Below are 14455 nucleotides of genomic sequence, written 5' to 3'. Positions count from 1 at the left end.
GGCAATTTTAAGAGTCTTCAAGAGGAGAAGTTCAGGGCTTTAATTAGCCCTCCAAGTCTCTGCTGCCCCATCACATATGGCTCCCTGTGTTTACCCCCAAGCATCTCATGCGATCTGCTGATACACATCTCTTTGCCTTTTCCAATGCTCCTCTCCCTGCCTATAACACTTTTCTTGGATTCTACACAACTTAGAGAATTCACGTACATACTCAAAAGTGTCCCTTCCCTCAGACACTGTCAGCTCCCTGTTGGCAGGCGTCATTCCGACTTATCTTTCTATCCCCAGGTCTGGCACACAGATGTGACAAACATCTGTTTATGTGAAGTGTGCTCAGAGAAGAGTGACAGTGTTAGGCTAGTTTCAGGGAGGAACAAAAGTGAATAAGGCATAACTTCATGAGGGCTGCAGAGATGGCTCAAGTGGTTAAGAGCACTGGCTGCTCTTCCAGAGGACCCAGGTTCAATTCCCAGCACCCACATGGTGACTGACAACCTTCTGTAACTCCAGTTCCAGGGGGGGGATCTGTTTCTCTCTCTCAGGACAGGGTTTCTCTGTGTAGCCCTGGCTGTCCTCAAACTCAGAGATCTACCTACCTCTGCTTCCCAAATGCTAGGCTTAAAGGCGTGCATCACCACCACCACCACCACCACCACCACCCGGCTTGATACTCTCTCTTAGCTACCATGGACAATGCATGGACATGGTACACATACATACATTCAAGCAAAACACCCACACACATAAAATAAAAATAAATAAACCTTAAAAGATGTTTTTAAAATGAACTCATGGTACAGTAGCAGAAGCATCACCAGGATGCTCTTGGGAAATCTAGAGCCGTCCAGCCTCTAGCTACCCGTCCTGAAACTTCCTCCACATACCCCAAGCCCAGGCAAAGTCCTTTCACAGTTCTGGAGAGCCACAGAGGCCAAGTGCTGCATTGTCCTTTGCCTAAGCAGCCAGCCCCTCCTCTCCAGCCTCAGGCTGCAGAAGGCCCTTACCTGCAGGCATTCCTAAACCCCTCCAGAGTGCTCAGGAGGAATTTCCCCTTTCGAAGAGTGGCCTTCTCTGAGTTTCTACTGCCAGCATGGCCCTGGGATGAAGAGGGGAGGGGAGCTCATGAGTCACACACCCACTCCATGTGCCAGCCTAGGTCTGGATGCCACAGACCTCTCCCTCCCTCACTGCAGCCCGCCCTTTGCATATACCTAACTTTCCAAGGATCTTAGGCGTATCCTCACAAATCTGAGTAGCTCGTTTAAAAATAGCAGAGGGATAACATTAACCCCATGTGCCTAAGCACCTCAAGAATGGCTCTTGGTCTACTATATATATTATATATATATATATATATATATATATATACAGAAAGCTGTCACAGCTGGTGAACAATAGCCTAAGTAGCTGTAATGTCCACATTGTTGCTCAATAACACAAGAAAATCCTCACCCCAGCAGGTCTGAGAACTATAATCCTGAAAAACGTAACACTAATAATGAGAGTATCTTTCCTGATATAGAAGTCTATGAACCATTAAAAGCCAATAATTACAACATAGTACACATCAGTCAGAGTCTTTCTAAGATCCTAAAGCATCCGGTATTTAGTAATGTTGTGAGAATCTTTACCATGCCTACAACGTAGGGCTAGGAATGTGGCTTAGTGTGAAGTACTTGTCTCTTACTCATGAAGCCCTGGGTTTGATTCCCAGCAGCACAACAATAAACAAACAAGTAAACAAAAACAAAACAAGAAAAATGATGTAATTAACAACACTCGGATAGTAGTTAAATTGTTTTGAGACATTATGTAGCTGAGGCTAGCTTCAAACTCTTCAATCCTCCTGCCTCGGCCTCCTGAATATAAGGATGATAGGTATGAGCCTTGCTTGCTAAGGTACTTCGAAATTTTGGTCTTTAAAGAAAAGTGTTTAGCCCCTACGGCTTCAGTTTCCTCATCACCAAAGTGGAGATAGTTACCCTTAAGCCCATAAACTGGCGCAGGAGATAAGATGATGTACAAATAGCTTTTCTGAAAAGAAATTGGAGAGCTGGAGATGCAGCTCAGTGGTAAAGTGCTTGCCTGGCATACACAAGGCCCTAGGTTCAATCCCCAGTATTACAACATAAAAGAATCTAATAAATTAAGATCGGTATGGTGATGCATGCTTACAGTCTCATGGCAGAGAAAAAAGACAGACTGACAGACATTAGAGCAGGGGCTCCAGAAGACGCATGGTGGCAGTTCCCTCACCAGGGGCCTCCTGTTCAGTGGTGTCTGGGAAAACTCCATACATCGACTCAGCATGGCTTCAAGTAAGGCCCGAAGTGCTCTGTATTGCACAGGCAGAGAGCTCTGATGGTCCTTCCTACAACCACGGAGACAAGAATAAGCTCAGAGAGGCGAGGTAGCCCTAAAATCCACGCCCCCAGGGTTTGGGGCACTGGGACGCCCAAAGAAGACACACAGCTTCTGCACATGCTTCCCTCTGCACTCACCAGTTTCCTCTGTGGAAGGAAGAGAATAGCAGAGAACATCACAGAATGATTCTGGGGACCATGTTAGGCAAATCAATGAAGAGGGTAAGAGGGAAGGCCAGGGAACAAAAAGGGACACACCTTTTGACACATTTCTTTTCTTTCTTTCTTTCTCTTTCTTTCTTTCTTTCTTCCTTCCTTCCTTCCTTCCTTCCTTCCTTCCTTCCTTCCTTCCTTTCTTTCTTTCTTTCTTTTTTTTAGCTGTTAGCAGAAGGAAGGGGCCACCCTGTAGTGTGGGTCTTCCTACCTACATTAATCAAGGCCATCAGGACAGTTCTTGGGTGAGGTTTCCTATTTAGGTGATTCTAATTTCTGGCAAGTTGACATTAGACCAACCACCATATTTAGGATATTATGAGAATTTGTAATTCAATTGTGTAGAGTTGTTTTTTGTTTGTTTTGGTGTTGGTTTTGGTTTTTGGTTTTTTGAGACAGGGTCTCTCCATGTAGCCCAGGCTGTCCTGGAACTCATTTTGTAGACCAGGCTGGCCTCAGACTCAGAGCTCGGCCTGCCTCTGCCTTCCGAGTGCTGGGATTAAAGGAGTGTGCCACCAGCGCTGGGCTCAACTGCATAGTTCTTGAGTGTGAACTTTGTAGACAACAATGTCTTGTCCTAATGTTAGAAGATTGGACTGACCTGCAAATCTAAAACATCTTAGGGAGAATCTTGCCTTATCTCAGCTTGTTGGTGGTTGCCAGCAATCTTTGGCATTCCTTGGCATTGCTCTAATTTCTACCCATCTTCACAATGGCATCTTTCCCCACCTCTTATCCATGTCACCTTGTGTCTAAATCACCCCCTTTTAAAGTTGGATTGATTTGTATATAGGAATGTTTTGGTTGCATGTATTTATGTGCACAACATGTGGGGCCTGGTAACCTTGGGTGCCAGGAGAGGACATCAGGTCCCCTGGAACTGCGGTTACAGACAGGTGTGAGCTGCCAGGTGGGTGCTGGGAATTGAACCCGGGACCTCTGCAAGAGCAGCCAGTGCTCTTAACCACTGAGCCACCTTTCCAGCCTCAGTCCTCCACTCCAACCTTTTTGAAACAGGGTCTCACTCTTAGTTTGGACCGACGCAGAATTCACTATGTAGCCCAAGCTAACCCAAAACTCTCAGAAATTCTCTTGTCTCAGACTCCCAAGTACTGAGATTACAGGCATTGCACCACCAGGTCCGGATGGTTTTTGTTTGTTTGTTTGTTTGTTTGTTTGTTTTTGTTATGTTTTGCTTTTTTGAGAGGGTGTCTCAAGTAGACTTCAAACTCTATGTAGCCTAAGATGGTCTTGAACTCCTGATCTTCCTAGCTCCACCACCCAAGCGCTAGGATTACAGGTAAACGGCACCACTGCACATTATAATATAGACAGTAGTCACTGAATTTGCTACCCCTGCTATGTATGTTTATCTTAACTTGACAATATCCACAAAGCTCTATGTCTTAAGACATACTCACAGACATGACACTGGAAAGACTCTATAAAACTCAGTATAGTACGCTGGGCGCTGGTGGCACAGGCCTTTAATCCCAGCACTCGGGAGGCAGAGGCAGGTGGAGTTCTGTGAAGTCAGCCTGGTCTACAGAGGGAGTTCCAGGACAGGCTCCAAAGCTACACAGAGAAACCCTGTCTCAGGGGAAAAATTAAAAATTAAAAAAAAAAAAAAACTCAGTATAGTAATTAGGGAACACTCTATGACCTCTCTTTCTTGGGTTCTTTTCGAACACTGAGTCATCTATTTGGCCTTCTAGTAAGTTCTCAGTCAACTGCACATAGTTTAGGCTTGGCTTCTCCTTCATTTCTGGAAACTCTTTTGTTTTCTTTGTTTGGTTTTTGTTTTGTTTTTCAAGGCAGGGTTTCCCTGTACAGCTCTGGCTGTCCTGGAACTCACTCTATAGACCAGGCTGACTTTGAACTCAGAGATCGACCTGCCTCTGCCTCCCAAGTGCTGGGATTAAAGGTGTACTCCACCACCACCTGGCCTTTGTTTTGCTTTTTGAGACAGGGTCTTAGTATGCTGCACAGACCATTTATTTGAAAATTATTGATTGCGGTGTGTGATACACGTGTGAGGCGGTGTGTCAGAGGAGTGTGGAGGTCAGAGAACAGCTTTCAGGAGGGAGTTCTCTCCTTCCAACATGGTTTTCCGGGGACTGAACTCAGGCCATCAGGCTTCTGCAGCAAGTGCTTTGATCCATGGAGCCATCTTGCCAGCCCATGCAGATGGGTTTTCACTAACCTCAAGTAACCTTCCTGCCTCAGCCTCCAAGTGGCTTGGATTACAGGGGTGCACCACCATGTAAATCTTGGACCTCTAACTTTTTCCCTACAGTGATCACCAAGGCCCGGGCCCATTATATTTGTTGGTTGCTGTCTGTTTGTTTTTTAGCAGCTCACTTTTTTCATTCTCCCTTCTAGCTGTGTTTCCCAGAGCTTCCGAACCCTTCCATCTCAGAGGGACCACTTCAGTCGACATTCTGGGGGACAGAGTCAATCCCCTCAGCATCATGCAAATATTAAAATAGTAAGGACTCACTCACCTCCCTCCCCAACTCTCTCGGAAATTGGGACCAAACAGCGTTTCTGGTGCTGCTCACTTCTTGTAGCCTGCTAACAGCGCTAACGGCTGCACCCCTGCTCTCTCTCACACACACACACACACACACACACACACACACACACACACACACACGCTGTGCTTCCAACCCTATCCTTCCACAGCCCGCATTCCCTCAGCCCTCCTAGCACAGCTCAAATACCACCACCTGCGTGAAAGCCGCTTCCTGCCTCTCAGAAGCACAGACCTCCTGTGGGAGACTTCTGCCTCTGCACAGGAGCCTAACTGCTGTCACTTTCCCTCGGTCTACGCCTCTGGCACCATGTGGGTTTACTCATCTCATCCACCCCGGGATTCATGCTCCAGATTTAGAGATTCAAATCCAAGGAACCACAAAAGGAAAGAGAGACAGGCTCAAGTTATTGTAATGTAAATGTTATTTTTTTTTGTTTCAATTTTTAGAACCACCCTGGAGTCAAATCACAAAGATTTAAATATAAGGAAGAAACTATAAATATTAACAACCTTTACAACAGTAAAAATAAGTTACAGCTAACTGACCTTGAAAAGGAGAGGGGGCTTGGTGGGCGATGTGGGGCTGAGAGAATGAGAAGCAACAAATGTGAACAAATGTTGCTTCTCAAACCACAGTTGGCTGATGGAGGTGGGACATGCTTGCATAATCCCAGTACCCAGAAGGCTGAGGCAGGATGCTAAGAAATTCAAGGTCATCATCTGCTACACAGCAACTCTGAGGCCAGCCTGGACTACACCAGACCTTTCCCCAGAAAGAACCAAACAGAAGCCGGGCATGGTGGCAAAAGCCTTTCATTCTAGCACTCAGGAGGCAGAGGCAAAAGGATCTCTGTGAGTTCAAAGCTAGCCTGGTCTACATTGTGAGTTCCAGGGCAGCTAGGGCTGTATAGAAAAACCCCGTCTCAAGTTTTTAAAAAAGGAGGAGGAAGGGAAGGAGGAAGGAACTGAAGAAATCAGGTGTGGGGCTCATGCCGAATCCTAACACTTAAAAAGCAGAGATAGGAATGGAAACACATGAACTATTAACCAAAGGCTGAGGGGGCCCCCAGCTGGATCAGGCCCTCTGAATAGGTGAGACAGTTGATTGGCTTGATCAGTTTGGGAGGCAACTAGGCAGTGGGACCGAGTCCTGTGCTCATTGCATGAGTTGGCTGTTTGAAACCTGGAGCTTATGCAGGGACACTTGGCTCAGTCTGGGAGGAAGGGACTGGACCTGCCTGGACTGAGTCTACCAGGTTGATCGCAGTCCTCGGGGGAGGAGTTGTCCTGGAGAAGGTGGGAATGGAGGGTAGGCTGGGAGTAAGGGGAGGGGGTGGGAGGGGGGAGAATAGGGGAACCCATGGCTGATATGTAGAACTGAAAGGTATTGTAAAATAAAATATATAAAAAAATAAAAATAAAAAAATAAAAAAGCAGAGATAGAAAAATTATTGTTTGAAGTCAACCTGGGGTACAGAGTGAATTTTAGGCCAGCCTGGGCTACAGTAGGAGACCCAGTCTCGACAAAACAACAGTAACAACAAATAATAGTGAGGACAGTGATACAAGAAAGCCTCCCTAGAAACTCCCTGGCCTCCACAGCCCCTCAGGCATGTTCAGTTCAGCCTGCCTCAGCCTCTCACCTCAGAAAAGCTGAAATGGCCCTCAGAGCTTCTGCGGCCACATCTAACACGGGGCTGCTCACCGCCTCCTGGAGGGCACGGCTGGCGTCTCTGCACATGGCTGAACTTGTGAACAGCCTGATCTCTTCTGGCTGCCTAGGAAATGGTAGATGAGAAACGAGGGAATGAATCATCCCCGGGCCCACCCGGAATAAATGTCCCCCTCTCCTTTTCCAGTTCCACGCCCACGTCTCTGCTTACCGAGTCAGAATTTCGGCAAAGAGCAGCAGACCCTGCTTCTGCAGCTCTGTGTTGGTCATCTGCAGGCTTCCCTGGAGGCTCCTCACCACTGCCTCGATCCCTACCTCGGGCAAACAGACCACAGACAAGGGGTCGGTGCTCTGTGGTTCTTCCATTAACCACCCGGGAGGGGTGATATACTCTAAACAGAACCTACAAGCTATAGGACCCTCGTGAAAGGACCCTGACAAGGTTGAACCGATGCCATAAGACGGGGACTATCATATATGATAGAATACTTGCCTCGTGCTAAAGGCCTGGGCTCAAGCACCAGCATGTCGGGTGGAGGGGGGTGGAGACCCAAGGACATGCCCTCATCTATTTACTTCTGTTCCCCTACATCCACACAGACTCAAGCATGTGAGGGATTTACTGACCCCTACTGATTAAGTCACATCTTTCCCACTTAGCACACTCCCTTCCTCCTCGAAGATTAGGTCCAGCCTCTGCTCCTCCAGAAAGCCCTCCATCTCCATCCAGGAAGAGCTGTGAACTGCGTCCCCCAGGAGCCCTTTTTGCTTCTGTTTAGGAGACTCTGAATTAACTTGTATTAAAATTGCCTCTTCACACCTCTCTTCCTTTCTTGGGAGCAAGAGACCATGTTATATGTATTTCTAAACTTTCTGGTCCCAGTCTGGTACCCAACATAGATGAGAAACAGCACACAAAAATTGGACGGTGGTGCATGCCTTTAATCCCAGCATTAAGAAGGTTGAGGCAGGCAGATCTCTGAGTTTCGAGGCCAGCCTGGTCTACAGAGAGAGTTCCAGGACAGCCAAGGCTACACAGAAAAACTCTGTCAAAAAAAAAAAAACAGAAAGAAAGAAAAAGAAAATGTCCCAACAGGCTTGTGTACGGGCAATCTGGATGGAGGTATTTTCTCAGTTGAGTCCCCTCTTTCCAAATGCCAGTTTGTGTCAAGTTGACAAAAAAGTCTAACCAGGAAGAGTGGCTGCAAGCTGTCCATGGGTCTTCTGGAAGAGAGCACACACTGCTAACTACTGAGCATCTCTCCAGCCACCAAATCTCTTTTCGCCCAGCTCCACCAAAGGCCCCTTCTCTCCCTCCCAGGCCAGCCCCACTGTGTCCTGCTCAAACTGGACTCTCTGAGCAGAGGAGACAGGGAGGGTGAAGTCAATGGGCAGAGTGACTGGGGGGCCCTATTTAACCAACAGGTCAGCAATGTAGCTGCCCAGTCTAGTTAAGTGACAGCCTGAGTTCCAGTGCTAGGTAGGCACTGTCCCACTGGGCAAGCATGGCTGGCCTTGACTCCCAAAGCCGAAAGGAGACATCTCACCAGCCCCTCCTCTCCAGATGGAGGCACTGGGGCTCAGAGAAAAGGGCCAGCACAAAGTCACACACACTCAGCAGACAGGACACTGGTCACCTCTCAAGTAGGGACTTCTCCATAGCACTTGGGACAGATAGCATGGGTCATGTCAGTCCAGTCAGCCCTGCCAGAGCCCATTAGAGCCACATTCCCAAGCAAGGTCTTCTGCAGGCCAGAGCCATAGTGACCAGCCTACCAAGAGAAATTCAGAGGGAAAGAAAAGAGAAAGAGAGAGAGAGAGAGAGAGAGAGAGAGAGAGAGAGAGAGAGAGAGAGAGAGAAAAGAAGAAGAGGAAGAGGAAGAGGAAGGGGAAGAAGAAGGGAAGGAAGGAAGGAAGGAAGGGAAGAAAGAAAGAGAAGAGAAGAGGAAGAGAAGGAAACCAAGCATGTGAGAGAGATTTTTGTGTGACAGTGTCTCACTCTGTAGCCCAGGAGTTTTTGAACTCCTGATCTTCCTGCTTCCTCCTCCCAGATTCTGGGATTAAAGGTGTGAGCCACCACCACCTGGTCTCTATGGCTAACTAGTGGCTTAACTCTACACTCTGATCTCCTGACAAGGTTTATTTGTTAGAGCACACACAAAATATCACCGCAGTGCTTGATGTGCAGCTAGAATTTATTTAGCGGCTAAGAAGACTGGCCTTCCCTTGATGAAGAGTCTCAACAGGACCGCCTAGATGTCAGTGTTTGCATATGGAATGAGTCTGAGCTCCACCCCCTAAAGTGAATGCCAGCCCCTCCACCGACTCTGTAGCCGGTACCCAATTTAAACTGCTGGCCATGAACCCGGCGCGGGGCCCACACTACCAACCATACACGGTGTGGCACTTGGAAAAGAAGAGCGGTTCTTCTGCCAGGAGGATCAAGCAGTTGTAGCTGGACCACACAAGCACTTCGCTGGAGGATGAAAGATGCTCGAAGAGGAACTCTGACCAAGGAGAAGACAATCAATGACAGCTGGAGGTCACAGTCCTTCAAATGACATGGGAACTATGAACTCTATCCCTTCTTTCTCCTTGCGTCTGCCCACACACCCGTCTCCATCAGAAACTGCCAATTCGCAGATAAACCTTCCAAGTGTTCTCAGGGTCACAAAGGCATTTCTTTTTTTAACAGATGGGTAAACTGAGGACCAGAAAAAGCCACAGGAACAGTGAAGGCCATTTCTGTTCGGCAGACTGGAACTTCAGGTTTTCAAACTCTCAGGAAGGGCAGATGGGCACCAGCACAATTTAAAAGAGGGAGCTTTGAGAATCAGTCTCCGCTACCCATCACATCTCTGCCAATGACTGTTCTTGTTGATCTGTAATGTCATTTCCCTTCCCTGAAACTTAATTCTCCTCAGTTATCATTTACAACCAACCCTTCAAAGTTGAGTGCGTTCCACATCTTCCCACATCCTCTATGGAAAAAGGCGTATCTGCTCACACTGGCCTGGTGAGTACCGTGTCACTGTTTCCATGTATACATATAAGTTTGTACCTTTTCTAGGAAAAAATCAGTTTCCTAAACCATAAAATAGTGATGGGCTGGAGTGCAGCTTGGTGACACGTGTCGACAGAGTGCCTGCTTAGCGTGTGCCAGGCCCTGGTTTGAAACCCTGAGCCACAAAAAGTAAAAATAGCCAGGACAGGCACCAAAATATTTGACCTCTGCAATCATCGCAAGGCTTATTTCCTGGCCCCTCAAAGCTCCCAGACGGACATTTGCCCTTCTTGTCTCGGGTCTTTCTGTCACACGGAAGGTCAAATGAATGACAACCCGTAAGAAACTGCTCGAGTCCGTCAGAGACGAGGAAGGCTGCTTCACAGACAACTGATCTCAGCCCTGCCCCGGTCCCTCCAGGGTGAGTCATCAGAGATCTTCTGACAGAGCTGCTGCTGCGACCTCACGGCTCTAGTCACAATTCTCGAGGCCCCAGAGAGGAAGGTGAGAGCTTTCCCATACCTGGGATGTCAGCATGAATGAAGGCAACAGCATGCTTCGCAGGGGAGTGGACCAGCACTGCAGTTATACAGTGGGAGCTAGCCACCTGCAGGATCTCGTCTCTGGAGAGCAGAAACTGGAAAAAGAGTGAAAAGCGTCCCAGCCACATCAACAAGACCAGAGGCCCCAACCTACGGGGCTCAGGCAGAAGCCCGAATCATCAGGGTTCCCCTGTCATAGTACCCGGCAACAGAGGAACAATTACAGATTGTGGAAATGAGTCTCTGACTAACACAGTGAAAAACAGAATGAAGAACTGGAACCCCACCAGTGACAATTCTCAAAGGAACACCAACTCAGAAACAGGGATTCATTAGCAAAAGCTCCTCCTCTCTGGCTTGGGCATTTGCTGCAGTCACGTGACGCAAGGAGAGAAGATTCCGCCACTCTGGTCTCCGCTTTTCTGAGTGTGTCAAAAAGAGTTAGTGTAACTAGCCTAAGGCTATTGCTCTTGGGGAGACGTGTCTGCCAAACTGAACTCTGGCTGGGTTTGGAACTCGGGATTTTTGGAGGGTCCCTGCTCGTGCCAGAACCAATGAGAGTAACCTCGACTAAACTATGTGAACATGAATCTGCTGAGCAGCCGCTGTCCTTCCGGGAGCCCAGAAACTCAGGCTAGGGGAGGCAGAGGGCACCTTCGTGACCACCCTGCTCCAGGCAAAACTCTAGAACATAAAGATCCCCCTCAGTGGGCAACATTTCCCAGCTGTTTTCACAACGAACGGCTGGAGGAGCTCTAGCACCCCGGAAGAGGACTCTAGAAACCGCTGTCCAGTTTCCCTTGGACCTCCCCACATGTGCCTTTTCCCTTTTCAATTTTGTTTGCAGCCTTTCAGTGTAAGAAGTTATTGACATCTAACTAAACACTCAGTCCAGTCCGATGCGTCCTCTCAGCAGACCGTCAAACTCCGGGCCACACAGACGAGAAGAGGCAAAGCCAAGGTAGGAATTTAGGTCAGACAATTGTAAATTTAGAGATCTTCCCACAACTAAAGTGTCTCATCAAAACCTGGTTGTTTTGAGGAAGGCTGTTTTTGATTTTGCTTTGTTCTTTAAGGGTTTGGGTTTTTTGTTGTTGTTGGTGGTGGTGGTTTTTGTTTTGTTACTGCTATCGTTGTTGTTTTGAGAGAAGATCCCATGTGGCCCGGATAATCTTGCATTCCTGACCCTCCTGCCTCACATGCTAAGCCACATGCTGTACGGCTGAGCTACGATCCCTGGCCCACCACTACCTTTTTGAGCACCAGAGGCAGAGAGGTCTCTCTTGATGGCCGCTCAGCGCTCTCAGCATTCCCCGCCAGCACAGACTTGTTCATGATCACGGACACGAAGAGATCGTACTTCAACAACTGCCTTAGCAAACCTAGGATGCAGAGGGGCTGGGTGAGGTCAGAAGGGCACCAGAGTCCTCCCAAGAGGGCCCCTCAGACATCCTGAGAGACTTCTTAGGGTCTCTGTAGACATGAAGTATGGTTAGAATCCTTAGGCATCAGTTTGCTTTCTGAAACCCAGCTTTCTCCCACAAGCACCCAAGAAAAGCCTACTAACTATAAGGCCTACGAGTCTAGGAATTTGATTGTGTCCTGGTCTGGGTTCCTGTTGCTGTGATAAACTCTGAACAAAAGGAACTTGCGGAAGAAAGGGTTTATTTGTCTTATACTTCTAGGTCAGAGCCCACTGTTTAGGAAAGTCAGGGTAGGGACTCAAGCAGGACCACAGTTAGGAGCCACGTAGGATGCTGCTTCCTAGGCTTGCTTTGCAAGGTTTTCTCAGTTTGCTTTCTCCTACAGCCCAGGTCCACCTACTCAGAGGTGGCACCGCCCACAGTAGCCATCTGTAACTCCAGTTCGAGGGGATCTGATTCCCTCTTCTGGCCTCTGCAGGCACTTCATGCATGTGGTACCTAGACATACAGAGAAGCAAACACCCATACACATAAAATAAAAATAAATACATCTAAAAAAAAAACTTTTAAAAAAGAATATAACTGCATACCTGTTTGGGGAGAAAGCTCCAGAGAAGAGATAGGATTTAAAATGTATTATTAACTAAGATTTACCTCTTCTTTACCTAGGCCGCTCTGGGACCAACCAGGATCTCAACTCAATGCCCCTCTTGATGCTCTGACTCCAACACTGCCCTGTCACAAGGTCCACATTTAGGCTGCTTCATGCCTGGTCCTTTTGCCCATGTGACTTCTACATCCTCATCCTCCCTCCGATTCCCACGCACACTTCAGGCCTCAGTCTGAGCATCTTTCCCTAAAGTCTCTCTTGTCCTCTGCTCCCCTCATCCTCTTTGTATCTCTACGTCAGGGTCCCACACTGTATTCCAGTCATCCATGTCCGTCCTCCACATGGCCTGTGAGTTCCTTCAGGAAAGAAGCTGGGGCTGATCATCTTTGTTAGTCAAGAGTCTAGCACACAGCCTGGCTCAGAACCGATACTAACGGAGTGGCCCGACTGTTCCTAACAGCTCTTGGCATAGACTGTGACAAGAAGCTGTTGTCATAGTAGATTACGATTTTCCCTCTGGCTCCTGCTCTGAAGCCAGCCCACACTCAGTCACCTATCCACGGTGTCAACCCACAGTGTCCACAGACAGCTCACTACTCAGAAGCATCCACCAGGTCATGTACATTCACTCGAGGAGCAGGACACGAGACCTGAAGGCTACACTGAGGCTCCTAAAGTCCTCACACAGCCAGGCATGGTGCCACAAGTCTGGAAGACAGGGTTGAAGGCCAGCCTAGGCCATATACTGAGACATTGTCTCAAATGGAAGAGGAGGAGGAGGAGGGAGAGGAGGAGGAGAAAGAAGAGGAGGAAGAAGAAGCCTATGTAACAAGCAGGGAAACCTGAACTTCACCCTGGAGGCCAGAAGAAGGCATAGAGGATTTTCTGACTAGGAAAGTGACTATATGGGAGATGAAAAAAAAAAACAAAAAAAACAAACTTCTATTTTCCTCCATCTTTTCCTGCCAAAGACAACATTCTTAAGGTTCCACACCAAATCTAGGCACCCCGCACACACTCTACGACTCCTCTCTCCCAAACTTGCCTTCTGCTCTCTCCAATGCAGCAAACCCCCGCAGCACCTGCAACAGCCCACGTCTTAAGTCCTCCAAGTCAAGAGCTTCTTCCTTTACTCTCCAACACACGGCCTTACCCAGACAGTTGAACTGCAGCTCCTTGGTCTGGGCGGTGTCCAGGGTGGAAAGGAAGAGGGGACACAGCTTCTCCCGGAAATGGCCTGAAAGCATCTCAGCCGCCGCGGGGAGGAGTAGAGCTTCCCGTAGAGGTAACAGATGGAAGCCTGCACTCCCTCGTTGGGGTAAACCAAGCCTCTCAACAGATGCTCCATCAAGTTGCCTGTCCAGAAAGCAACCAAGAAGCAAGGAGAAGTCGTCTAAGTTTTATTTTTAATGCTGTGCCTGTGGGCGGGTTTGGGCCTGGGAATGCAGAGGGCAGCAGGTGCCCCAGGAGGGCGGCAGAGGGGGTCAGATCCAGAGCTGCAGGCAGTTGTGGGCGGGATGTGGGCGCTGCGAACGGAACTTGTCTTCCGAACTGTTAAAGCCACCTCTCCAGCCACAAACAAGGGGTCTCGCGTCAGGCACCACACACTCCAAACTAGAGACTGAGAAGTGGCTCAGAGTTCCAGAGCGCTTAGTGCTCGGACGGAGGACCTGAGTTCAGGTCCCGGCACCCATATCAAGGGGCTCGCACCACCTTGATAGCGCCAGCTCCAGGGGATGTGATACTCTCTTCCGGCCTTCAGTGAGGTAATAGTGATTTCCTAAATTCCCTACAAGAAATGCTTCCTAAATGTACAACCAAAACAGAAGGTCAACACTTAAAGGATAACCCTCTAGGAGATACAGATTTGCATGTCACTGATTTTTTTTTTTTTTTTTTTTTTTTTTTTTAGCTGCTTCTGTGTCTGTGAGTAGTGGGTGGAGGGGCTTGCCTGAAAACCTGAGTTTGACCTCTGGATCCCACAAACTAGCAGAGGAAAATGACTCCCAAGAGCTGTTCTCTGAACCCCACAGACTCTGAAACACATGCACACCTGCACACAAGTGTGCACCTTCACATTCTAAATAAATA

At 48.2% G+C, this 14455-nt stretch overlaps 1 protein-coding gene and 1 pseudogene across 1 annotated transcript in view; both read right to left on the bottom strand.

Moving 5' to 3' along the window:
- The window catches only part of LOC114694314 (meiosis inhibitor protein 1), a 42964-nt gene extending 35193 nt beyond the window's left edge, over window positions 1-7771 (bottom strand). Inside the window, 4 exon segments of the mRNA XM_028871236.2 lie at window positions 1005-1096; window positions 2257-2371; window positions 6756-6890; window positions 6996-7771. Coding sequence (XP_028727069.2) covers window positions 1005-1096; window positions 2257-2371; window positions 6756-6890; window positions 6996-7150 — 497 coding nt within the window. The 5' untranslated portion in view covers window positions 7151-7771.
- Window positions 7772-8827: 1056 nt separating this feature from the next.
- Window positions 8828-13751, bottom strand: LOC119086378 (annotated as a pseudogene).
- Window positions 13752-14455: the final 704 nt, after the last annotated feature.

Source organism: Peromyscus leucopus, chromosome 20 (genome assembly GCF_004664715.2).
Source record: "Peromyscus leucopus breed LL Stock chromosome 20, UCI_PerLeu_2.1, whole genome shotgun sequence".
NCBI classification, from domain to species: domain Eukaryota; kingdom Metazoa; phylum Chordata; class Mammalia; order Rodentia; family Cricetidae; genus Peromyscus; species Peromyscus leucopus.
The sequence above is the reverse complement of the archived record's forward strand: the minus strand, read 5'-3'. Positions and strand labels throughout refer to the sequence as shown.